Below are 25,468 nucleotides of genomic sequence, written 5' to 3'. Positions count from 1 at the left end.
GTCCCGAGCAGCTATCGCCCCTCTGTCCCGAGCTGCTATCGCCCCTCTGTCCCGAGCTGCTATCGCCCCTCTGTCCCGAGCTGCTATCGCCCCTCTGTCCCGAGCTGCTATCGCCCCTCTGTCCCGAGCTGCTGCCGCCCCTCTGTCCCGAGCAGCTGCTCCTCTGTCCCGAGCAGTTGTCCCTCTGTCCCGAGCAGCTGTTTCACCTCTGTCCCGAGCTGCCCCTCTGTCCCAAGCAGCCCCTCTGTCCAGTGGGGTCATTGAGAGGGGTGGCCATGGTGAGAAGGCCACGGAGGCGGACAATAAGGCGGACTAAGACAATGGTGAAGTGGGGTCCGCGTCCCGCGCCAGAGCCGCCACCGCGGACAGACGCCCACCCAGACCCTCCCCTATAGGTCAAGGTTTTGCGGCCGGAGTCCGCACCTTTGGGGGGGGGTACTGTCACGTTCTGACCTCTATTTCCTTTGTTTTGTATGTAGTTAGTATGGTCAGGGCGTGAGTTGGGTGGGCAGTCTATGTTTGTTTTTCTATGATTTGGGTATTTCTATGTTTCGGCCTAGTATGGTTCTCAATCAGAGGCAGGTGTCATTAGTTGTCTCTGATTGAGAATCATACTTAGGTAGCCTGGGTTTCACTGTGTGTTTGTGGGTGATTGTTCCTGTCACTGTGTTTGTTGTCACAGGATAGGACTGTTTTGCGTTTGCACATTTCTTGTTTTTGTTAGTTTGTTCATGTGTAGGGATTTATTAAAACATGAATAACCACCACGCTGCGCTTTGGTCCGCTTCTCTTCCTCCTACAGACGAACGCCCTTACAAAGGTAGAGTGCTGGTTCCAAGCATGTACCTCATTTTTTTCCCTCGATATAAATAACAGCATTCTCCATGCATGGTCGTTTATAAATGGATAAGAGCTATTGGTAAGAGCTCTATAAATGAGCAATCAATTTGGAGAAGGGAATTGTAAATACACTGCAATTGTTTTAGATAGTTTTTCCTTATGATCTCTGAAAATCCCCCCAAAAAGTGCTATCTAGAACCTAAAAGGGTTCTTCGGCTGTCCCCATACGAGAACATTTTATAGGCTTCTGTATGGCTGAACCTGCAGATGTTGATGTATGCACTTTAGAATTGTTTAATTATATGCCCAGGCTTTTCTGTTTCATACAAAAATATGTATCATGTTAAATATTAGCCGCTCTCGGGGTCAGTAATACCCACATACAATACCCACGTTTACAACTGTCACCTTAGTGTTTAGTTCTCTTTCACGTCCGTGTAAGCTGTTCCTGAGGGTAGTGGCGGATTTAGGTATAGGCGACATGGGCAGCCCGGGGCGGCATCTTGCCGGGGGCAGCACAGGGCGCCCGCATAAAAAATTCTGAATGGTGATAAGTGTCGCTAGCATTAGTCTAACATTGTGCAATCATTTCGGACATGTAGCCTATTTGAATCATTATGGAACTCAGACCACACTTAGCAAGTTAAACCTGGAGCTCAGCGAACGGTTCATAACGACTGGAGCGTTGTCATACAGTTCGATGATTAGTAATGCTTATGGTAGATTTATAGTACTATTGTTCAACCCCTATTGTACACTTTTTTTTCCCACCTTCCAATTTTTCATGGATTGAAATTGAATATGACAACTTTCCAGATGAAACAAACCAATATATTTCTTTGCGCGTAAGGAAACCACGTCTGCAAACCCCATTACGCACCTTCATAAGGTAAGTCTGAGTACCAACTACTGAGAAGTGCATAGGAAAGGCGTGCACTAGAAAGGCATCGTTTATTACGGCGAAATCAGGTCCATAACGCTCTGCACAAAGTATCCTCTCAATTATACATATTCGAGTCTTCCCAAATACCCCCTGTGGAAAGGCCAGGTACCCCCAGGGTTGCTGGTACCCCAGGTTGAGAACCACTGCCCAAATATCCCCCACAAAGGCACAGAGTGACACTCAGAGATCAACATTGTCAGTCTGACTATCAAAATCATGTCTAATGTGCTTTGGTGTTTATATGTGTATATATACACATGATGGGAATCAGGGGTGGAAATGAGGGAATGCAATCATTTTAACATGTAAAAATTAGCTACAGGTGAATTCAAGGATTATTTCATTGGTGGGTTCCCAAAGTAACTTTTCCCCATTTCCACCCCTGTTGGGAACTTTATCTCTTTAGGTCAGGCAAAATGGCATTGAATATCAATGTTTCTTTACAAGAGCGGTCCATTTGGTTCTCTTTTAGTGTGTCCCTTCAGTCCTGCTTAGAGAAGCTCCCGCCATGACCGACTGTTGGTTGCTTTAGACCGTCTCCTGATGGACCTCTTATGTAGTCGGTTGCTGGGGGTGGCACCAGCTGAGGGAGAGAGAGGCGCATGTTGATGACATCCTTAAAACATTGCTGAATAACCATCAAAGATGCAGGGGTATTCAAAACTGAGTCTGGCGGTACGGAGAACTGCTGGGTTTCTCTTCTACCTGATAATTAATTGCACCCACCTCTAAATCAGCCCTTGATTAGAAGGGAAAGAATGAAAATCAGCAGTGGAACTTGCTGCGAGACACTCATATCTCGCCTAACTTACTTTAATGAGGTTTTGAATCTGAGTTGATGGGAGTGGACGAGACACGATGGATTAAACAAGGAAGGTTAGACTCACGTCCTATACACTCCACTTGTGGCTCCTCCCACCGCCCGTCGGGAAGGCAGCGTGCAACAGGCGGGTGGCGCCGTGTGAAGCCTGCATCACACTGGTAGAGGACGATAGAGTTGACGGGGTAGCGGTCTCTTCTGCTGCCCATCGGCCTGGCGTTGTCCACCTCAGGAGGGGAGTGGCACACGACTGGGAAGGAAGGGGAAACCAGAGGAATTGGCGAAGGAAATGATCTCATGAGATCTGTCTGTTTGTTTCCAGCGATGTCGATAAAGTCAGGGTTTGAATGACACATTGACTCTTCGTTGTGCCCTACAAATAGCGAGCTGGACCAACAACAATAATGTTTTTGGGTGGTACCAATTTGTTTTAAGACTCACAGTTTCATCTCACTTCAATTAACACCTTATTAATCCTTATTTGTGCATAGTCACCCCCGGACATCCCTATTTTTCAAAAAGCAGGCCGAATGTCTTGTTGGCTCAGTCACTGACAGCTGACCCAATTAATGTTCTGTGCCCCCTGACCCTCAACCACTTAACCCCTGCTCCCTACCAGGTTCACTCTTGCAGGTGAAGGGCAGGTGGTAGTTGCAGGGAACATCGTTCCACTGGCCGTTCTCATGCCAGATCATCACGACACAGTCCTCTCCAGAGTTAAAGTAGTTATCCGGCTGGTTGGGCCTCCAGTTCTCAAATTCCTGCATGCGAAGACGTCAACACAGGACCATTTGATTAGAAAGGAGGATAAAATGGAGTGAAGAAGTCAAATGATAATTTAATATTAATATCAATAATAATAGTGTTATTCACGCAACTAAAAGTAAAGTCAAATCACATTTTTTAAAAAGCAAAGTACAGTAAAATAAAGTAGGGGACCAGAGTAGGGGATACCTGAACTGGCCGAGAGGGGAAAAAAACTCACCAATGGACTCCCATCTGTCCAGCGGAACTTATTCTGCACGTCCTTGTCATTGAGTCCAATCCACTGATAGTCCTGAGCGTTAGCTATATGGAAAATAGAACATTGAGCTGTCATGTACAGTGTGTATCAGATATGATCTATGTTTGTGATTTTTTTTCATTACACACACGTGTGCATGCACACACACGCGCGCGCACACACACACACACACACACACACACACACACACACACACACTTCACAACTAAGACAATAAAGAGTACTTACAAACACAAGCTTGCAAACACACACACACACACACATTTGCACACATCCTATATCTATACTCACAGTTGACAAACTCCTGCTCCTGTTGGGAGGTGATGCTGACCAGGTGGGAGTTGAGCTCTTGGCAGCGCTGCTCGGCGTCGGGCCAGGTGTCTCTCTCTAGAAAGTGCATGTAGCAGCTCCCCATGAACTCCACCCAGCCTTCGGCACAGCCCTGCAGTGCTGCACACAAACCGATAGATAGACACATTAACACATACTGTAGAATGTTGGCTATTTATTTCATTTATACAATCCCCCTCCCCTGTAACCATAGGCGGCGCTACCATAAGGCTAGCTGTAACCACAGGCAGCGCTACCATAAGGCTAGCTGTAACCACAGGCGACGCTACCATAAGGCTAGCTGTAACCATAGGCGGCGCTACCATAAGGCCAGCTGTAACCATAGGCGGCGCTACCATAAGGCTAGCTGTAACCATAGGCGGCGCTACCATAAGGCTAGCTGTAACCATATAGACGGCGCTACCATAAGGCTAGCTGTAACCACAGGCGACGCTATCATAAGGCTAGCTGTAACCATATTTGGCGCTACCATAAGGCTAGCTGTAACCACAGGCGATGCTACCATAAGGCTAGCTGTAACCACAGGCGATGCTACCATAAGGCTAGCTGTAACCATAGGCGGCGCTACCATAAGGCTAGCTATAACCATAGGCGGCGCTACCATAAGGCTAGCTGTAACCATAGGCGGCGGTACCATAAGGCTAGCTGTAACCATAGGCGGCGCTACCATAAGGCTAGCTGTAACCAGAGGCGGCTCTACCATAAGGCTAGCTGTAACCATAGGCGGTGCTACCATTGTTTTGTTTTGTTTTGTTTTGTCACACAACACAATGCCACAGATGTCTGAAGTTTTGAGGGAGCGTGCAATTTGCATGCTGACTGCACGAATGTCCACCAGAGCTGTTTCCAGAGAACTGAATGTTAATTTCTCTCTCGTTTTAGAGAATTTGTCAGTACATCCAACCTGCGTCACAACCGCAGACCACGTGTAACCACGCAGGCTCAGGACCTCCACATCCGGCTTCTTCACCTGCGTGATCACCTGAGACCAGTCACCTTGACAGCTGATGCAACTGAGGAGTATTTCTGTTTGTAATAAAGTCCCTTTGTGTGGAAAAACTAAGTTTGATTGGCTGTGCCTGGCTCCCAAGTGGGTGGGCCTATACCCGTTGGCCTACCCATGGCTCTGCCTGCCCCTGCCAAGTAATTTGAAATCCATAGATTAGGGCCTAATTAATTTATTGCAATTGACCGATTGCCTTATATGAACTGTAACTCAAAATCTAAAATCTAAAATCGTTGAAATGTTTGCATGTTGCTTTGACTGATTCGTTAATGTTATGCTACTAAAATATACAGAAATAACATACATTTTTCTAAACTATTCCAATCTGTTACTTGCACTTGGTTGTTACTGAAATGGTTGTTCTAGTTTAGATGTTTAGGGTAATCTTAGTTTTCCCAACCCTGGCAGTCATTCTGAATGCAGGTTGCAGGCGATTTTTTTTACTCTAAATGTCAGATTTCGTCCCTCTGGCTGGATGCCAATACGAATTATGCATCACTTTGCAAGCCAGCATAACATGACTTGCAGGACTCATGTGGACTGTAAAACTATGAGTTTCAGGCCACTGTATTTAGTTAAAACTTGGCCCTCAAAATAAGGCCTTATGAAATATGTATTGTCTTGAATAATAACATTTGAATGGCAACAAATTCACTTAGTTTCTCAGTTGGGGAAGACTGTAACAAAATGAATGCAACAATCATTTCTCTCATCACTAGCAAACACAGTCATGGGTGGTACTGGTAACTCAAATTTAATCGAAGGGTACCCTGGGAAATGTGCAAATAAGGCTTAAAACCCTACAGCAGGGCTATTCAATTCCATTCCTGGAGGGGCCAAAACATTTCTGGTTTTGGATTTTTTTATGGTTTTTCAAAACTCACTGTTCCTAGGCCGTCATTGAAAATAAGAATTAGTTCTTAACTGACTTGCCTAGTTAAATAAAATAATAAAATAACATTGCCTTTGTTTTTAAAAGTGTAGATGATCGTTGAGTTGCGAATGTCAGTGAAAGGTCCAGACAGCCATATCACAATTTTTCAAAATATAATCAGGACATAGTTTGAGACTCACGCACCGCCTATGCCTGTAACGGTATACATTGCAGGACAGGGCAACTTTCATTTGCATGTAAACACAAAAATAACAACAGATTGATAACAGAGACACCGGGAATGTTGAGTGAAATGTCTATGATAGATATGCCGGCTTGTAATCACGTGAATACATCTTGTAACACATAGTGTTGTCACTGACATGTGCTGCAGTCCTCTCCAGTGAATCCATGTGGGCATTGGCACAAAGCAATGCCATTCTGCACAGAACAGGTGCCTGTGCCACACTGATTAGGCTCACAAAGGTCACGAGTAGCTAGAAAGAGGCAGGGTCAGAATATAATGGGTTGATTAGACAATATGCTTACTAGGGGGCATTGTTCATTAGCTGTTAGCATGTGGTGGATGAAGCAAAGAAAACAATGGCTGATCGTAGCTACTATAACCAATGGCCTGTCGAGCACTTCAACGACCAAATGATCAAATAAGCTTTTTTACCGTCAACTACAGCAGGCTCCTCCACCACAACAGGGGTCACCATTGAGACTGCGGTTGCTGTTGTTGGGCTAGAGAAGAATGCAGATGGTGCCGTGACATTGATTGTCTCCATGGGCCCTTCCAGTCCTTCTTGCTCCTGCCCTTTCTGCTCATGGCCCTCCAGCTCCTGGCCTTCCTCCACCAGGTCCAGGTCATCCCCTCTTCCCGTGTTTCCCAGATAGGTGATATGCTCTGGGTAAGTCATGGTAGACCCAGGGGGCAGCACCACACCTTCTGCGACCGTTGACTCCCCCAGGGAGAGCCCACTGGCTGAGGTGCTCCCTTCATGCTGGCTACTGCCGTCTCCACTGACCTCTACGTAGCCCCGACCCTGCTCCGGACGCCGCCGTGTTGTCACCTCCATCATCCCGTCTTCTGTCAGGAAGATGACCTCATGGCCTGAGTTGGATCCGTCACCACTGGATGGGAATCCAGAGCCGCTGTGAAAACCGGAAGGATAACCGGAGGGGAAACCGCTTGGAAAACCGGAGGCGAAGGGCTGGTAGCCAGAGACCTCCTGCTCTCCCGAGGGATTCTCGGTCAGGTCAATGAGACCTGAATGCTCGAAAGATATGTCGGGAAGTCCGGAGCCAGAAGTGCTGGTCACATCCCCGCTGAAGAAGCCACCCGATCCGGACACTCCACTGGAGCCACTGACATCCACACCTCCTTGTCCAAACTCCTGTCCGGTGGGCTGCTGCTTGGAGATGTCCACCATCTCTCCACCCACCATGATGATGACAGAGTCCCCGCTACCGCTCAGGTCCCCAGATACCCCACTGCCACTACCGGAGTGGGGAAGGACACCAGACGGTAGCCCACCGCTGAACTCTCCCACCCCCACCCCGGAGCCACTATTCCCAGACCCGGTGTAAGTGACAGTGGTGCTCCCCTCTACTGCCTCCTGTAGACCTCCAGAGCTAGAGCCCTGTCCTGACAAGATGTGCCCACTGCCCTCGAATGTGACTTGGAAGCCAGACCCGGAGCCCTCGCCACTGGCCCCACCAGATGTATCTCCGCTACCAGGGGTTCCACTGCCACTACCACTGGTAGAATGCTCAGCTAAGCCTGAACCGGACACATCCACAGATACAGGTGGTACGATGGGGCTCACTGAAAAACCACAGAGAGAGAACAAAGGTAAAAGAACATGTAGTATTAATTCACTTTGACTAGAAAACAGCTTGTGCATTTAGATTTTAACAGAGGTAAACATGCTAGTATGTAATTCTCTTTCACTCTACTGTTACGTTTGGCATGGTCGGCAGGATAAATGTACAGGAAATACTAGAGGTGATACAGAAATACTTGTTGACCACTTAATATATGTTACCAGGAGTCAATTGGTCCGTTCTGGTTGTCATGTTGATCATTTCTTCCTCGACAACTACAGTAACGTTGAGTCTGGTTTCAGTGTGAATAATCGTAGGTTCAGCTACAAAATAAAGAAAACGAACACAATATCATTTTCATGCTTTTAACAGTGGCTGTATTTGGGCTTAAACAGTTTGAGATTTAACAGCCACCATATTGATGACTCTGAACATATCCAAACTCATACATACCTCTGAAGCAGTATGCGTCGTATCTGGAGTGCTGGTCAGGGTGTCCCGTCTGGTTGGGGAAGGCGTAGATGGTGTGTACCCCAGCCTTGCCTCCTCCACAGTGGGGCCTGGGGTTGTGGATGGGGTAGCGGATGCTCCGGTCCTGCAGCCAGCCTGGACGGCACTTGTCAAAGCCCTGTCTCCAGGCGGCATAGAGCTGCCCTGTGGTGGCTAGCGTGGTGTTGAGCTTCTGACAGTGGGCCACGGCCTCCTCGTAGGAGAAGCTGTCATAGTCGCTGGTGTAGAACAGCTCCCCTGAGAGATGAGGGAGAAGAGAGAGCAGGTGGTTTTACTAGGGCGACCACATGTCGGGACAGTCCCGTGTGGGACAGTCCCGCATTTTGTGCCGCATGCTGTCCCCAAAATATCAATGCAGCCTATGCTGTCCTGTGAATGTCATGCAAAATCATCAAGTTTGGGTCACCGCATTTGGGTATTTTAAATGTAGAAGAAGAAGAAGAAATCTCTCAACATCTGAAGCTAAGCTCTGAAGAAGAAGAAGATGAAGGAGAAGAAGAAGAATAGGGTCCATGCACCATGTCACTGACCCTTGAGGCGGTCCACATAGCAGTAGACATCGTATCGCTCGGTAGCGGGTCTCAGACCGTAGGACCTCACCCCTGGGAGATGCTCCAGGTTCCCTGAGCACTTATCTCTGGGAGACAGGATGGGGTACCTGACCACAGGAGAGAGCAAACTGTCACTATGCAGGTAAGGGTTAAGGTCATGGTTGACGGTTAACGAAGCAGTTCTACTAGGGTCCTCTTTAGGAAAAGAGACTAGAAAGTCAAATTTAGTTTTTCCGTTATTTCAATCAGAGAATTTCTGCAATCATGAGGAAATATGCAGGGAAGTGATTTCTGTAAAACCAGAATTGTGCAAACCTACTGAGAAGGCTACTGGACTACTGAAATGTAACCTATCTATCTCACCTGACGCTCTGGTCCCTGAGCCAGCCTGCATCACAGTGGTGGAGCCCTGCCTCATAGGCTGCCTGGAGCTGCTGAGAGCTGGCGATGACCGCACCCACACTCTGACAGGCCAACTGGGCCTCCACGAAGGACAGGGCATAGCGACTGGAGCCAGCACGGTAGTGGAACACTACACCTATATTGAGGGATGGAAGGAGGGAGGGAGGAGTAGGAAGAGAGGGAGGTAGAGAGAAAGAAGGGAGATAGGGGAGGGAAGAGACAAACAGATCCAAACACAGAATTTGTGTTATTACGCTTGAAAATGAAAATGGCAAAATCTAAACAATTTCCACCCTGACGTTGACCAGCACAATCTGCTAACCTGTAGGAGACATGGCAGTGTCATTGTCACGAGGGAACTCGGCGGCCACATTAGGTTTAGCTGTCACCCTGCTGATGATCTCTTCCCCCACGACCGGGGTGACCTTGGCATACGTGTCATTCACACTGGGGAGGATGGGTAAGGGCAGTTCCATGCTGGTGGTGTCCAGGGGGGCTTGGGTCAGAACCTCCCCTTGTGCCTCAGCCTCAGGGGCGGTGGTACGCCCCAGGTAAACCATGGGGCCAGCTGTGATGGTGGCCACCTCTGGGAACGGGGTCGTCTTGACTTCGCCGTCTTCTTCTGTGAAATAGACCATTGGCAGCACGAAAAGTTAAAGTCACACTCTGTGTTACTAGAAATCACTCTGGCTATAAGACACCCAAATGAAATTCACAATTACATCTTCAACACTTTTTTTTACACTTACCTTGGTAGCAGATAGCGTCGTAGCGGGAGTCTGGGTAGGGGTAGCCTGTCTGGTTAGGGAACAGGTACACGGTCCTCACTCCAAGTAGTCCTCCACCGCACTGCGGCCTGGCAATGTTGATAGGGTAGCGGACGCTTCTATCTGCCAGCCAGCCCGCGTTGCACACGTCCATGCCAGCCTTCCAGGCCAGGTGCAGCTGCCCTGTGGTGGCCAGCTTGGCCCCTAGTTTGGCACACTGGTCCATTGCCTGGTAAAAGGCGAACTTCTCCACGGACATGGAGTAGAACACTCTGCCTGGGGAGGATGTAGAGGGGAAAGCAAAGAGTGAGAAACAGAGGCAGGCAGTCATGATTTCTGCTTCTTACTTCTCAAGCTAATATAATATATTAGGCTAGCTAGTTGGGTAGCTTTGTATGACAAGTATATCAGCAATCAACATCAAGTTGATGCCCAGCTAACAATTCCAGGGAGAGAGAACATTTTTGCAATGTTACCTGTAATGTTCCCCTAATGTTTGAGTGTCCAGTTTTCCGTTAGTCATGGAAACATTATATCTATTCTAGCAAAAACCTTTTGAGAACCTTTTTAGCGTGTTTTGTTGTCTGGGTATATAATGTCAAACAGAATATACCCAGAGTGTGGTTACCATGTTCTCAGAACATACAATATTCATCTTCTAGACAAGTTTTATGGGACGTTGCAAGAACATTCAGTTTCCAGTTTTCTGAGGGTTAATGGAATATTACATTAACGCCCCTCCAAACGTGCACAGAACATGGTTGCCAGGTCTCAGAATATACGATATTAATGTTCTAGACACGTTCTAGACACCCCAACCCCCCCCCAAAAAAATGCCTTGTTACTGTTGCCAAGACAATCAGGGCTCTGATTGAATATTCAAGTTAAAACACTGTATGTCAAATGCACTGTGTGTGAGTATGCCTAAGCTTGTCAACATATAAAGAGCTATGAATTGATCAGTGGCTCAACAATCAGGGCTCATCAATCAAGGCCTTGATTGGATCGGCAACAGTAATAAGTTGTGATGGGTAATGAACTATTTTGGGGGAGGGAATGTTTCTTTGGGACCATCAGGTGACGGCTTGACAACTGATACACAGAAATGTTCCCATGAAACGTGTCTAGAACATTAATATCTTGTGTTCTGAGAACTCGGTAACCATTTTCTTTGTATTGTTTGGGGGGGACATTCGTTGAAAATACTTCTAACCCTCAGAAAACTGGATACATTAATGTTCTTGCAATGTTCCCATGAAACATGTCTAGAACATTATTATCTTAAGTTCTGAGAACATTGTAAGCATGTTCTGGGTAAGTTCTATTTCACCTGAAAGGAAGGGTCTTTTGGAAACATTCTTCACACATCACGGGTACATTCTCTAAAGTTGTGGGAACGTTTGTTGCTGGCTGGGTGTAGCTCATTTTATGCTTTGCATAATACTTTGACTTCAAATGATCATGCCCCTATTTATATGCTATAACTTAGATGCCTATCTACATGCAATACAAAACAGCTTGCATAATGACCATGATAACTATGACAAACTATACAATTTGTTGTTGAGTACCTGACATCTTCTGTGCGAAGCAGTACACGTCGTAGGTCTCGTTGACCTCTCTCACGCCATAGGTTCGCACGCCCGGGAACTCATCCTTGTCTCCAAAGCAACCCTCACGAGGCTCATGGATGGGGTACCTTGAGTAGATCACGTGACATGGCAAAGAAAAAAAATGTGTATACACATGACACATCAATTAGTCTGAAATTATATATATTTTAAAAATCCCAAACGGTTATAACGTTGCTTCATTCCAAACCATGGTTTAGAACCCCCATACTCAACTGGCAGACTGCGGTCCGGAACCGGACTAACCGCAACCGGATAAACACGGGGATAGTAGAATTGCAGTAAATGAGCTTCAAAACAGAAAAAAATGCCCCATGCAAAATGTGTAGAATTGCAGGAAATTAGCTTTAAAACTGTCAAATGTTGTCTCCGCCAACAAAAGGGGTGTGAACTGTTTGGGGTCGCATGAGTTGCGAGGTGGGGGTTTGTTACTACGCCAAAAAATAACAATATCCATCCGGACTTTTGCCACCTAGGAAATTTGTGTGACCGGACCTTCTCAAATAGTACTTGAGTATCCCTCGTCTAGAACAACATTTCACATCCTCACAAAACCCTTCAGGTTAGTTAATTTCTACAGTATATCCACATGAAAACATCAAAGATGGCTAACCTAAAAGAAGTATGACTGACAATAGTGCACACTGGCTTACCTAAAACAGTCATGACAGATAACGGTTCACAGTTTAGTATGTCAGAATTACCTGACTGTTTGGTCAGATAGCCAACCGGCGTCACATTGGTGGAAGCCATCGTCAAAGGCAGCCTGTAGCTGGGCTGGAGTGGCGATGGTGGCACTGTTCTGGATACAGGCAGCCTTGGCCCTCTCAAAGTTCAGAGTGTAGCGTGTAGAGATGGCTCGGTAGTGGAACACAACACCTGGAGAGGAGAGAACAAATGACCCCCACTGTATTATTATTGATTACTATACAATTTCAGAGGGTAGGCTAGTGTATATATGAGGAAGAGGTGCTATTGAAGGGAAATTTCACTCCAAAAATATAATATAATGTTCAAAACTCAAAAGTTCTTCACCTTTTTGGGATAGGGGGCAGTATTTTCACTTTTGGATGAATAGCGTGCCCAGAGTGAACTGCCTCCTACTCTGTCCCAGATGCTAATATATGCACTCTGAAGTTTCTAAAACTGTTTGAATAATGTCTGTGAGTATAACAGAACTCATATGGCAGGCGAAAACCTGAGAAAAATCCAACCAGGAAGTGGGACATCTGAGGTTTGTAGTTTTTCAAAGCTTGGCCTACCGAATACACAATGAGATATGGATGAAGCTGCACTTCCTAGGGCTTCCACTAGATGTCAACCGTCTTTAGAAACTGGTTTGAGGATTCTACTATAAAGGAGGGGCTCATGAGACCTCTTTGAGTCAGTGGTCTGGCAGAGAGCCTTGGTCTCATGACGCACGCGCCCGACAGTTACCTCTCATTCCAGTGCTTTTCTGAAGACAAAGGAATTCTCCGGTTGGAACATTATTGATGTTTTATGTTAAAAACACCCTAAAGATTGATTCCATGCATCGTTTGACATGTTTCTAAAGGACTGTAATGGAACTTTTTGAGTTTTTGTCTGGATGAAGTGCCTGTGCCTCATGAAGATTAATTACTGGGCTGAACACGCTAACAACAAGTGGCTATTTGGACATAAATTATGGAACTTTATGGAACAAATCAGTCATTTATTGTCGAACTGGGATTCCTGGGAGTGCCTTCTGAAGAAGATCATCAAAGGTAAGTGAATATTTATGGTGTTGTTTCTAACTTTGTTGATTCCAAAATGGCGGATATTTCTCTGGCTGTAATGGGTTCTGAGCTCCGTTCTCAAATTCTGCTTTTTCCGTAAAGTTTTTAAAAAATCTGACACAGCAGTTGCATTAAGGAGAAGTCTATCTTTAATTCTGTGAATAATACTTGTATCTTTTAGCAATGTTTATTATGAGTATTTCTGCAAAATCATCGGATGTTTTGGAATCAAAACATTACTCCACGTAAGGCGCCAATGTAAACTGAGATTTTGGGATATAAATATGCACATTATCGAACAAAACATACATGTATTGTGTAACATGATGTCCTATGAGTGTCATCTGATGAAGATCATCAAAGGTTAGTGATTAATTTTATCTATATTTCTGCTTTTTGTGACTCCTATCTTTGGCTGGAAAAATGGCTATGTTTTTTCAACTTGGCTGTGACCTAACATCATCATATGTTGTGCTTTAGCTGTAAAGCATTTTTAAAATCGGACACGATGGGTAGATTAACAAGATGTTTATCTTTCATTTGTAGTATTGGACTTGTTAATGTGTGAAAGTTACATGTTTCTAAAACATATTTTTGAATTTCGCGCGCTGCCTTTTCAGCGGAATGTTGTCGAGTGGTTCCGCTGCGCATGTCCCATGCCACTGGATTCAGCTATATTCCTCAATCTCGAATAATAACCAAATAATTGACTGATTTTATTTGGCACTTTCCTTTGTCAAACTTTGATTTTGGAGTGAGATGTCCATGTTAATCTTAATGTGTGTGAGAACCCCCCAACACAATGCAGAGTACATCTGAACCAGAATAAAAGACAATCTAATGATATTTTATTTAAAATAAATCTTGTTCTGGATAGGGTCTAGTTTCCTGAATTTCCGCCTGACTGACGTGCCCAAAGTAAACTGCCTGTTACTTAGGCCCAGAAGCCAGGATATGCATATAATTGGTAGCATTAGATAGAAAAACTTTGAAGTTTCTAAAATGGTTAAAATGATGTCTGAGACTATAACAGAATTGATATGGCAGGCAACAATCCGAAGAAAAACCAACCGGAAATCTTTTAGGTCCCAGGCTATTATTGTTCCTATGTAATTCCGTCTCCCAGATTGCAATTCCTATAGCTTCCACTAGATGTCAACTGTCTTTAGTCAAGGTTTCAGGCTTGTTTTTTGAAAAACAAGCAAGAATTTTGAGTTTTGGTGAGGAGAGCACCGGAACAATATCACTCTTTCGGCGCGCGAGGGAGAGGGCGTGCGCTTACTAATTTTGCTTTCCTATTGAACATACTACTTTCCGTGTGAAATATTATAGTTTATTTACATTTTAGAATACCTGAGGATTGATTAGAAACATTGTTTAACTTGTTTGGAAGAAGTTTAGTGGTAGCTTTTTGGACTCCTTTGTCTGCATGTTGATCGAGTGGATTACTGAAATCGATGGCACCAACTAAACAGACTTTTTGGGATATAAAGAAGGATTTTATCTAAGAAAACAACCATTAATGTTGTAGCTGGGACCCTTGGGATTGCAAACAGAGGAAGATCTTCAAAAGTAAGTGACTTATTTAATTGCTATTTGTGATTTTATGAAGCCTGTGCTGGTTGAAAAATATGTTGATGTGGGTCGCCATCCTCAGACAATCGCATGGTATGCTTTCGCCGTAAAGCCTATTGTAAATCAGATAACGCAGTTAGATTAACAAGAATTTAAGCTTTTAAATTATTTAAGATACTTGTTTGTTCATGAATTGTTAATATTACAATTATTTATTTGAATTGCGTGCCCTCAAATTTCACCGGATGTTGTCGTATCCCTAATAGCTTGAGTTCATAACAACAAAATGCATTCAGAGCCTGTAGTTACACTCCAAGTCATACCTTGAACCTGGATGTCCACCGAGTCATGGTTTTCCTCGATGCCGTGCATGACCTCACAGCGATAGGTGCCTGAGTCCTTGGAGCGCAGCTCCGTGATCTCCAAGGTGATGTCGGTGGGCACCAGCGGGTAGTTGGCCATGGTGACCCGGTCTAGGTACTCCGTCTCCACGTGAACTTTGCCCTCCGACGCCACCAGGATGAGGGTGGCCTTGCCCTTGGTGATGTATGTCCACTTGATGCGGTGGGACAGGGGGTCGACAGTGGGCGTGCCCGGGTGGTTGATTGGGTTGTCGTGGAAGTAGCAGGGCACCACCACCTTCGTGCCCATCAGAGGGCGCAGTGGCACGTCCATGGGGATGCTGACACTCAAGGTACTGTCGAGATCTTGGGAGGATAGTATGAGATTGATTTTTACGTTATATTAGTAGATCATGTAGGGAAGATGTTGCCCTACAGTAAAGTGGATTAAATTCATGTCACCTGCCTGCATTATTCCAAACCCTATCCTAAGAGACTATAAAACACTTTTGCTTTTGTATTTGGTTTCAGCAGTGGGATACACATACAGTATATAACAGAGGCCCTGTTTGAATAGCTTCCCTATTTGAACGCAATGCATCCTTCCCTATGTCCTTCCTTAATGTTGATTGGATTTGATTGGATGAAAGCAGAGGAGTGGAAAGCTTGCATACACCTATTCATGTTGGATCAGGGATTACTTCAAGGAAAGGAGGAAGGAACAATGCTTTTTCCATAGTATTTGAATAGGGCCGGTGAACAATAGTGATGCAATATAACACATACCGCTAGGGTCTTCAAATGATATTGTTGAGGTGACGAAGGGCAGAGACACACACAGTAGGAGCAAGGAGATCATGGTTTACCTGTAATGGAAGAAAAAACTGTCAGTGAAAAAAATGGCTGTCTTGTCAGATTTGGTGAGGTACTGTCATTTAGCCTGGTCAACTAGACTGAGCTCTCGTTTTGGTTGACCAGGCTGACTGTAAAACGACACAACGGCCTCACATTTTTTTTATGGGTTCCAATGGTGTGTAAAAAGCCTCATTACGGTTGCTTACACAAACGGTTGCTGTTCTCTGTTTAGCCAGGTGGTAGAAGCACAGGGCTGTACTCGTTTATATCCACTAGATGATTGTGATTGGGACCGAACTTTACTTTACGGTGACCTTGCAGTGATTTCCCTCTTACCTGATTCTATTTTACATTTAAGCTTCAACAGAATATACATTCCCACATGTATTTTGTGTCCTGTGCTGGGTTGACTTTCGCCAGGCAACATCTGTTTCAATGATTCAAACTTGTCTGGTGTGAAAGGTTTTACCAGATAGTTTATTTACATGTATTCTTCAGTACAACACAGCTACTTTTCTCCTTAGTGGCATCGTATTCACACAGGCTAACTGCTACTATATATCAGCACGGGCTGGTTGTACTGTGCATTACCAGTGGAAACATCATGTCAAAAATCACTTCCCCCATTCTCAAATACCACTCACATGTTCATCAATGAATAAAACCCCTCTGTCCCTGGCACGGGATATGTTCTCAGTGTAAAAAATAGATTTTCAAATGTATACAGCATGGGAAGTCTTTATACAGTACTTTTTAGGAAAAGGGAAAAACATGATTCAATGTGTGTTTTTTTTTACAGGAAGAAATGAAATACTCAGTCAGGGCAGTTTTCCAGCGGTTCTCAGATACTGGCCCTTTCAGTGTATAGTAGTCTATCTGCCTCCAGTCACTTCCTTTCTGGCTAGTGTGTGTGTGTGTGTGTGTGTGTGTGTGTGTGTGTGTGTGTGTGTGTGTGTGTGTGGGTGTGGGTGTGGGTGTGTGTGTGTGTGTGTGTGTGTGTGTGTGTGTGCGTGTGAATAAAAGCTGCCTTGATGGTGGATAAAAAGCATGGGTATTCCACATGGGCAGGGATGTTACTGGTCACTTCAGCTGGGATGCCTGGTGGCCTAATGGGTCACTGGGTGTGATCCTGCTCTTCTATGTTCAGGGGGGTAAATAAGGTAGAGGACAACCTTCCCCAAAACGTGAGGGATGAGAGTGGAAACTATAGACATATTAACTCCTGAGCTCCTGAGTCTGTTATGCCATTTAGCTTAGAATTGTACCCATACTTTCTCATCTCCTTCAGCACACGACACAAAACAATCATTTTGATCAGTTTGGGTGACAGAAAGGGCAAGTCAAAGGCTGTAGATATCAGATAGGCATTTAGAGGTTATGGAACGACTTTGTGCTGTAGCTCACAGTAGGCAGAGATGGCGTCAAGACCAGAACTCTCAAGGCCCAGATCCATACCTGCATTCGAGTACGGTAAAAACCTAAAGTGTTACCAATGGTTGCGAAGTGTTACCAATAGTTGCCAAGTGTTACCAATGGTTTCCTAGTCTTGAATAGCTCTTGGAGAGAGTGAGCCACTGTGACCCAGGTTTATTTCTTCTCTGCTTTCTACCACAGCCTTACAGTACCTTCATCGGGTTACATTTTGAGGGGGCCCGTGCAGTCCAGCAACCCTTTGATAGATTACAAACTAGACTCATTCCAACATCCAGACACAGATGGACTCTATCCTACAAGGAGATTACATCATATCTGTCCTTCTTCATCTCAGTCCTGGGTTGAGTTCATTAGGCATCAAACGAAAGAACACGGACTGAAATATGGAGGGACTACCGGGACTTGTCCAATCATCAATAATTTTTATATTTCTTTGCAATGTTTAAAAAATATATTACCTGCCCTAATGAACACTACCCTGAGGTAAATTAAAGACTACAGAGGGAGGCCAGAGGAATTCAGAGGCTAGTAAAGTCAGTCTCCCAAGTTCAAAGTTCAAAAGTCATTCCACCCAAGTGTATCACAAGAAGGATTGACTGCTCACACACAGTCATGTACACACAAACATAAATCCACACTGGGGTCACATCCTAGAAAAGTTCACTCACTCACGCACTCTCTCACACACACACACACACAAACAGAGGCTTGGGTAACACGCCTAGACAAGTTCACACACGTGTGTGAGAGCAGGCCTGCATTCTCTAAGTTTCACAATCTCAGGAAATACAGCTCCAACATTCTCTAAGTTCCACACACTCAGGAAATAGAGCTCCAACATTCTCTAAGTTCCACACACTCAGGAAATACAGCTCCACAATTTGCTGTCAGAGATCTAACTGGGTGGATCAGCTCAATTATATTTGGGAGGAAACACTAAATGGCACATGCACATGAAATTGCAGATCACCTCACAACTGTAGAACCTCCAGCTAAATCATAACATTAGCTATATTCTTCATAACTCCTCTTAGGGCTGGATTCAATCTGTATTGCATAAGTATGACAGGTAAATCCATTTGAATTCAATCACTTTTTGATAGCATCACTTTTCATTTAAACAAAACATTCCATACAGTACATGTTTGCCCATTGAAGAAGTATTCAGAAAGGGACTTGGAACTGAATGCCAAAACATTTAGGAGATAGAGGTGCTCAAAGTTGACCAAATTTTAGCACACCCCACCATACCATGAGACATCCGTGCCTTCATTACTGGAAAAGATAAACGGTTGAGTTTGATATCATTAAAAAGCATACAGAGCTGTCAAACTATTTCATAATTTATTTTAAAAAATTTTAAAAACTTTCATGTAAATGATCTAAAAACCTGTAAACTCAGATTTTTTGTCATATTTGCATACTGTATGTTGTAGCTTAGACCCTACTTTACATCAGCTGAGGTTGTGTTGTTCCCGCCATCGGTTGAGACGCAACATTCTCTTGAATGCAGGGTTGGTGTCCTTTCAATGATAGAAATATAATTCATAGAATGGACCTATCCCTTCAGACCACTGCAATTTAGCTGGTACTCCATTAAAATTCAAATTGAACTTACATTTGAACTTCTAATTACTACCACGAAGATGGCGGCCGGTCCACCCACTGTCGAATGTCAACTCAAATTGTTGCGTGTATTCTATGATCTATGTTTCTATGATTTCAAAAGCTTTCCGGTGGAAGATTGACAGTATAATTTAAAACAACTGATATTACCATTCATGTTAACATTCTCTGATGTGTGGACCTCCAACCATCTTTGTGGTACCATTCGGAAGTTGACGTTTTAATTCTATTCACATTTTAGTACATTTATCAGCCAAAACATGACACCCCACTCTGTATTCAAGAGCATATTGTGTCTCAACTGATGGTGGGAAAAACACAAAAACCTTAGATGATGTAAAATAGGGTCTAAGCTACAAAATATGTGTTTTAGATCATTGACATTAAAGAAGAAAAAAAAAAGGAAATTTCAACAGCAACAAAACAAATCTGGAATTTCTAAAACAGTTTGGCAACCCGGTTGGTAAGTTTATAAATTAGATCAATCTCAACCATTTGTCTTTTCCAGTGTTGAAGACATCGATGTTTCATCGTGTGGTGCGGCATGCAAAACAGTTCAAATTTGAGCACCTTCATCTCTTGAATGTTTTGGCATTCAGGTCTAAAAAGTCACTCTCTGAGCACTTCTACAATGGAAAAATAGGCATGAAACGTTTCATTCAAGTCAAAAGGGGTGCTGTTAAAAAAAAATAGAATTCAAATGAATTTACCCTTGTGGAAGACACGCGTTATAGCTCGATGGACGGTTAAAGGCAATGTTCCCACGTTCGCGGAGACTGCATTCGTCGGCTCAATCGGAAATCACCTTTACACGTGGATCTAACGTGGATCTTCCGTGATATTACTTTGAATCCAGCCCTTAGTTAGGACAGCGACTTTTTCTGGAACTCTCAAAATCTTCAATCTATTTAGAACCTTCTTTGAAAATCTAGAAGGAGAAGGGCTTTGTCGGCCTGATAAAGACGGACTTTATGAAGTGTTCGAATAATCCAATGATTTGATCCCAGCATTCCAACTGAGCTAGATGTAGTTCTAAACGTTGCTTTGAATGCATGTACCACACAACTAGTAGCTAAGGCAACGTTGACCATAACGCTAAGTTCACAAAAGGGAGGCTTTTCCAGAATGGTTTTGATGAAAATCCCTCCCTGAAGAACTAGCTGCTCCCTAACACAGTTGCCATATATAAACACACAGAATGGCCAACCAAAACCGTATCCCTGGGTTTACTGTAGCATACTACTATATAACTCTACAGGTAGCCAATAAATCCACATGCTCTTTCAAGGCATGAATTAAAACCTTGCCATCCTCCAACCTTCACGATCTACACTCCCATTGTAAGCCAGCCAAGTCTGGAGCGGCAGCCGTATAGGTCTTCTACCCCTTCTACAGTATGTCCATTCAGCCAGTGTGGTATGTTCCGTTCCCCATTGAGGTGGAGGCCAATAAGGCCCTGGTCTGTTCCTGCCGTGGTGGAGCCCTGTGAGTTTGGATGAATGCAGGGCCCTGGGAGGGTGTTGGAAGCCAAGATAAACACAGGTCTGTGGGGGCTGTATTCCTGAGGAGGCCCTTAAACCCGCCTGGGTCTCTGGAGACCACAGGCGCCATAACAGAGTGGACATTGACAACAGAGGCCCTCAGAGGGTTAAGGGAGCAGGGGGCTGGGGAACATGCCCATTGCCCATCATAGACCTGTATAAAAAATATTGTTGAAACAATTGATTTTCAGGACAAACTCTTAAAATGAATGATCAAGGAAAACAAAACATGTATGTGAATATTCTAAGTTATTATATTTCATCACTTTTTACAAATTCAAAATGGGGAAAATACAACATTTCCCAGAATGCCTTAGTTTAACCCTGACGTTTACCCCGAGGCCTTCAAAAAGAAGCCAAACAAATGAATATATAGATCTATGAATATATTTGGCTATTCTAAGCACTACGGTTAAAAGAGTATATGAACATTGTTTCCAGAGAAAGTGATATATTCTTTGGTATCTGGAAGTGTGACCTATCAGAATCAATGAAACCTCATGTTCTATGACTTGAGTGGAATTTTCTTTAAATTGCACTGAATTAAATTCTACTTCCTCCCGCTCAAACTCAAATTCAATTGGAATTTCAACTCATGAGTTGGACACACACACCCAATGCAGATACTGTATGTAAGTGGATGTGTACAGTACATAGGTGTGCATGTACCGTATACACACAGATGGGCACATAGGTATATACATGCATTTGCAAATACACACATGCACTCATGCATGAGCAAACACACACATGCACATGCGTGTCACACACACGCCCACACTAAACATTAGATAGTAGCATATATTTTCTGACTTCATGGTTAGGAACAATTGATCATTCATGCCGTGTCTTAAAAAAAGCACTACTTTTACGAATGTGTATTTATGGCGGGGATAAAGAGACTGTCCATAGTTGTCCTGATCTTTTCCCTTTCTGTAGAAATTCTCATAACCAAACTACTGTATTTATTGATTAAAACTGTTCAAACTACGGCACAGTGCGTTCCTAAACTGTTATCAAATCAATCAAATGTTATATGTCACCAGAGCCGAATACCTTCCAGTGAAACGCTTACTTACAAGCCCTTAACCAGCAATACAGTCAATGTGTCAATGTACAGTCAATGTGTCAATGTGTGGGAGCACCGGTTAGTCGAGGTAATTGAGGTAATATGTACATGTAGGTAGAGTTAAAGTGACTATGCATAGGTAATAAACAGAGAGTAGCAGCAGCGTAAAAGAGGGGGGGCAATGCAAATAGTCTAGATAGCCATTTGATTAGCTGTTCAGGAGTCTTATGGCTTGGGGGTAGAAGCTGTTAAGAAGCCTTTTGAACCTAGACTTGTTGCGCCGGTACCGCTTGCCATGCAGTAGCAGAGAGAACAGTTTATGACTAGGGTGGCGGGAACTTTTGTTTTACGGCCTTCCTCTGACTGGTATAGAGGTCCTGGATGACAGGAGGTTTGGCCCCAGTGATGTACTGGCCCGTACGCACTACCCTCTGTAGAGCCTTGCGGTCGGAGGCCGGGCAATTGCCATACCAGGCAGTGATGCAACCAGTCAGGATGCTCTTGATGGTGCAGCTGTAGAACTTTTTGAGGATCTGAGGACCCATGCCAAATCTTTTCAGTCTCCTGAGGGGGAAAAGGCTTTATTGTGCCTTCTTTATGACTATCTTGGTATGTTTGGACCATGATAGTTTGTTGGGGATGTGGACACCAAGGAACTTGAAGCTCTTAACCTACTCCACTACAGACCCGCCAATGAGAATAGGGGCGTGCTCGGTCCTTCTTTTCCTGTAGTCCACAATCATCTCCTTTGTCTTGATCACGTTGAGGGAGAGGTTGTTATCCTAGCACCACACGGCCTGGTCTCTGACCTCCTCCCTATAGGCTGTCTCGTCGATGATCAGGCCTACCACTGTTGTGTCATCGGAAAATTGATGATGGTGTTGGAGTCGTGCCTGGCCATGCAGTAATGAGTGAACAGGGAGTACAGGAGGGGACTGAGCACGCACCCCTGAGGGGCCCCCGTGTTGAGCATCAGTGTGGCGGATGTGTTGTTACCTACCCTTACCACCTGGGGGAGTTTCCCCATCAGGAAGTCCAGGATCCAATTGCAGAGGGAGGTGTTTAGTCCCAGGGTCCTTAGCTTAGTGATGAGCTTTGAGGGCACTATGGTGTTGAACTGTAGTCAAGCTCAAGCTGTAGTCAATGAATAGCATTCTCACATAGGTGTTCCTTTTGTCCAGGTGGGAAAGGGCAGTGTGGAGTGCAATAGAGATTGCATCATCTGTGGATCTGTTGGGGCGGTATGCAAATTGGAGTGGGTCTAGGGTTTCTGGGATGATGGTGTTGAGGTGAGCCATGACCAGCCTTTCAAAGCACTTCATGGCTACAGACGTGAGTGCTACTATGGCACAGTGCATTCTAAATCTGTTAAAACTAGGGCACAGTACATTCTAAATCTGTTCAAACTACGGCACAGTGCATTCTAAATCTGTTCAAACTACGGCACAGTGCATTCTAAATCTGTTCAAACTACGACACAGTGCATTCTAAATCTGTTCAAACTACGACACAGTGCATTCTAAATCTGTTCAAACTACGGCACAGTGCATTCTAAATCTGCTCAAACTACGGCACAGTGCATTCTAAATCTGCTCAAACTACGGCACAGTGTATTCTAAGACTTCCAACAGCTGAATACTGTAACAGCCTTAGCTGATACATGCAATACATGCTGAAAACTGCAACTAACAATTCAGTTCATCCTATACATTTTCAATAAAAGCAAAAAATATTCTAATCAGACAGACATCTTTGGGACACATCCTCTCAAAGAAAGATCCAAATCCTTCGTTGAATGTATAGTATTACTCGAACAAATCAAAATCTGGCTGCCTTCTGCCTCTGTCAGAAATGGTTAGGAAATGGAGTTCAGCCGTACAGTTACCCTCTAACCCAGGGGTGGGCAATTCCAGTCCTCGTGGGCCTGATTGGTGTCACAGTTTTGCCCCAGCCCCAGCTAACACACCTGACTCCAATAATCACCTAATCACGATCTTCAGTTTAGAATGCAATTTGATTAATCAGCTGTGTTTGCTAGGATGGAGAAAGAGTGTGACACCAATCAGGCCCCCGAGGACTGGAATAGCCCACCCCTCTTCTATCCCCAAATGGTATAGTATCCAGTTCTTAACTGACTTACCTAGTTAAACGAAGGTAAAATAAATCAAATAAAAAATTGTCATGCCATGCCCACAACATGTGCCCCCTCAGTTTTATCCATGTATACACTGAAAAAATACAGAATATATTGTTTCGTTTGCACATAATTAATCCAAAGAAGTCAAATTTCACCAGTGGCTCTGACACTGACTGTCAGGGACAATCAAGTCAGCACAACAAAGCACATTAAGCAAAAGTAAAAAACAACATAGCATGTAAAAGTTTGAGTGTGACAAGAATCTCAGAATTTCACTGCAGTTCCACGTTAAGAGATAGATGGAGCTGCAGGAAAACGTCTGAATTCTGATAAGCCATGTACACATTTTTATTAAACAGCTTATCAGCTTAAAAAAAACGATTTGCATGTTGTTTTTGTTTTTTTTACTCTCTAAAAGATTTAAAACATGAAAGCAAAATGCCTTTATCTATATTTTCTAGGTGTTACTGAGGTCAAGGTACATTTTATTCGGTCCAGCACGCTCATCCCCTCTTACTAGCAGCACTGGATGCTGCCCAGTACCGATGATACTGAAAACAAAACTTTACCTTGCCACTCTCCTCCAAGCCAAGGATAAACGTCAAGTTATCAAGAGGCCAAATTGTGCCTCTTGAAAAGGATATGTTTTAGCGCAGTATTCTTGTCCCTGACTGGATTGGTACTGTATAACGCACCCCTGTAGTAACGTACCGTTGATGTGTCGTGACTCTAACCTGTGAGCCAAATCCTTATGTGTTCTGACTGTGTGCTGCTCCCAGATGTGCTGTGAGTTGAAGGAAGCTTTATTCAAACGGAGTACCAAGTTTTCGCAGTGAGAGAGAGAGAGAGAGAGAGAGAGAGAGAGAGATAGAGAGAGAGAGAGAGAGAGAGAGAGACAAAGAGGGAGCTGTAGTAGAGAGGTAGTGTGGAATCGTCTTGCCAATAGTGTGAGGTCATGCAAATAGTCGGAGGATTTGAAAACCAAAGCAGTACCACGGAACCACACTACTCTACAGTACTAGTGAATGGTTGCTATATGATAGGCTGTGTTCACAATAAAGGTGAAATTGGCATGAGGCTGATAAAACTAAATCCATAATATTTTTCTACCTCCTGTTCAGAGGATTAGAAGTATTGCTAAAATGCAATTTTTTGGGGGGGAAAGCATAACTCAGAATGAACATATATTGTTTTGATGTGTTGGACTGTCCTTGCAATAATATTACAATAATATGATAGAACCTTTTATTATACAGTATCAGTAAACCTGGGACATTTCCAGTTAACCCTTTACAATATGAGTGCATCCCTTTGGAGAGTATAACAATTCAAACATTCACATTCAGGTTTGTGGACTTTCACTACATGAGAGAAAAGACAAAAGGCTAAGTAGATGCAAAAGGATCCACAATCTTTCGTAATATGAGCTGACTGTTTGTACTGAGGCCAAGCAACTATCTAAGCTAGTTTTGACGCAGCATTTTGGAAGTGTTTGGGGCGAGTGAGAGTTTGGGGTCTTCTCAACACTGTCTGTTACACACACACGCACGCACGCACACACACACACACACACACACACACACA

At 44.1% G+C, this 25,468-nt stretch overlaps 1 protein-coding gene across 5 annotated transcripts; it reads right to left on the bottom strand.

Annotated features, from left to right (window-relative positions):
- Positions 1 to 822: 822 nt before the first annotated feature.
- On the bottom strand, positions 823 to 24,713 carry acanb (aggrecan b). 5 transcript variants are annotated; one of them, XM_036951010.1, is made up of 18 exons: positions 24,596 to 24,713; positions 16,009 to 16,088; positions 15,205 to 15,588; positions 12,254 to 12,428; positions 11,490 to 11,617; positions 9,901 to 10,194; positions 9,474 to 9,773; positions 9,113 to 9,287; positions 8,729 to 8,856; positions 8,142 to 8,435; positions 7,910 to 8,011; positions 6,538 to 7,689; positions 6,242 to 6,355; positions 3,919 to 4,077; positions 3,589 to 3,671; positions 3,220 to 3,364; positions 2,671 to 2,853; positions 823 to 2,366 (listed from the first exon to the last, which is right to left on the bottom strand). In XM_036951010.1, exons 2-18 carry the CDS (start codon positions 16,079 to 16,081, stop codon positions 2,275 to 2,277), a joined length of 3,981 nt encoding a protein of 1,326 aa, XP_036806905.1. In that variant the 5' UTR covers positions 16,082 to 16,088; positions 24,596 to 24,713; the 3' UTR covers positions 823 to 2,274. The 5 variants fall into 5 exon arrangements, with proteins under 5 accessions (XP_036806905.1, XP_036806906.1, XP_036806907.1 ...); XM_036951011.1 differs by lacking the exon at positions 24,596 to 24,713 and adding an exon at positions 24,454 to 24,586; XM_036951012.1 differs by lacking the exon at positions 24,596 to 24,713 and adding an exon at positions 20,456 to 20,583.
- Positions 24,714 to 25,468: the final 755 nt, after the last annotated feature.

This window comes from Oncorhynchus mykiss, chromosome 2, assembly GCF_013265735.2.
Source record: "Oncorhynchus mykiss isolate Arlee chromosome 2, USDA_OmykA_1.1, whole genome shotgun sequence".
Lineage (NCBI taxonomy): Eukaryota > Metazoa > Chordata > Actinopteri > Salmoniformes > Salmonidae > Oncorhynchus > Oncorhynchus mykiss.
Note: the sequence above shows the minus strand (reverse complement) of the source record. Positions and strands in the feature narration are given on the sequence as shown.

Bases quoted from the DNA above. Each gene is read 5' to 3' on its own strand.
- acanb (XM_036951010.1), bottom strand. From the start codon at position 16,081: ATGATCTCCTTGCTCCTACTGTGTGTGTCTCTGCCCTTCGTCACCTCA. The intron at 8,012-8,141 runs GTATGTATGAGT...TTTATTTTGTAG, and splicing joins CGACGCATACTGCTTCAGAG to CTGAACCTACGATTATTCAC. The intron at 7,690-7,909 runs GTAACATATATT...GTGGTTTTTCAG, and splicing joins AACGGACCAATTGACTCCTG to TGAGCCCCATCGTACCACCT.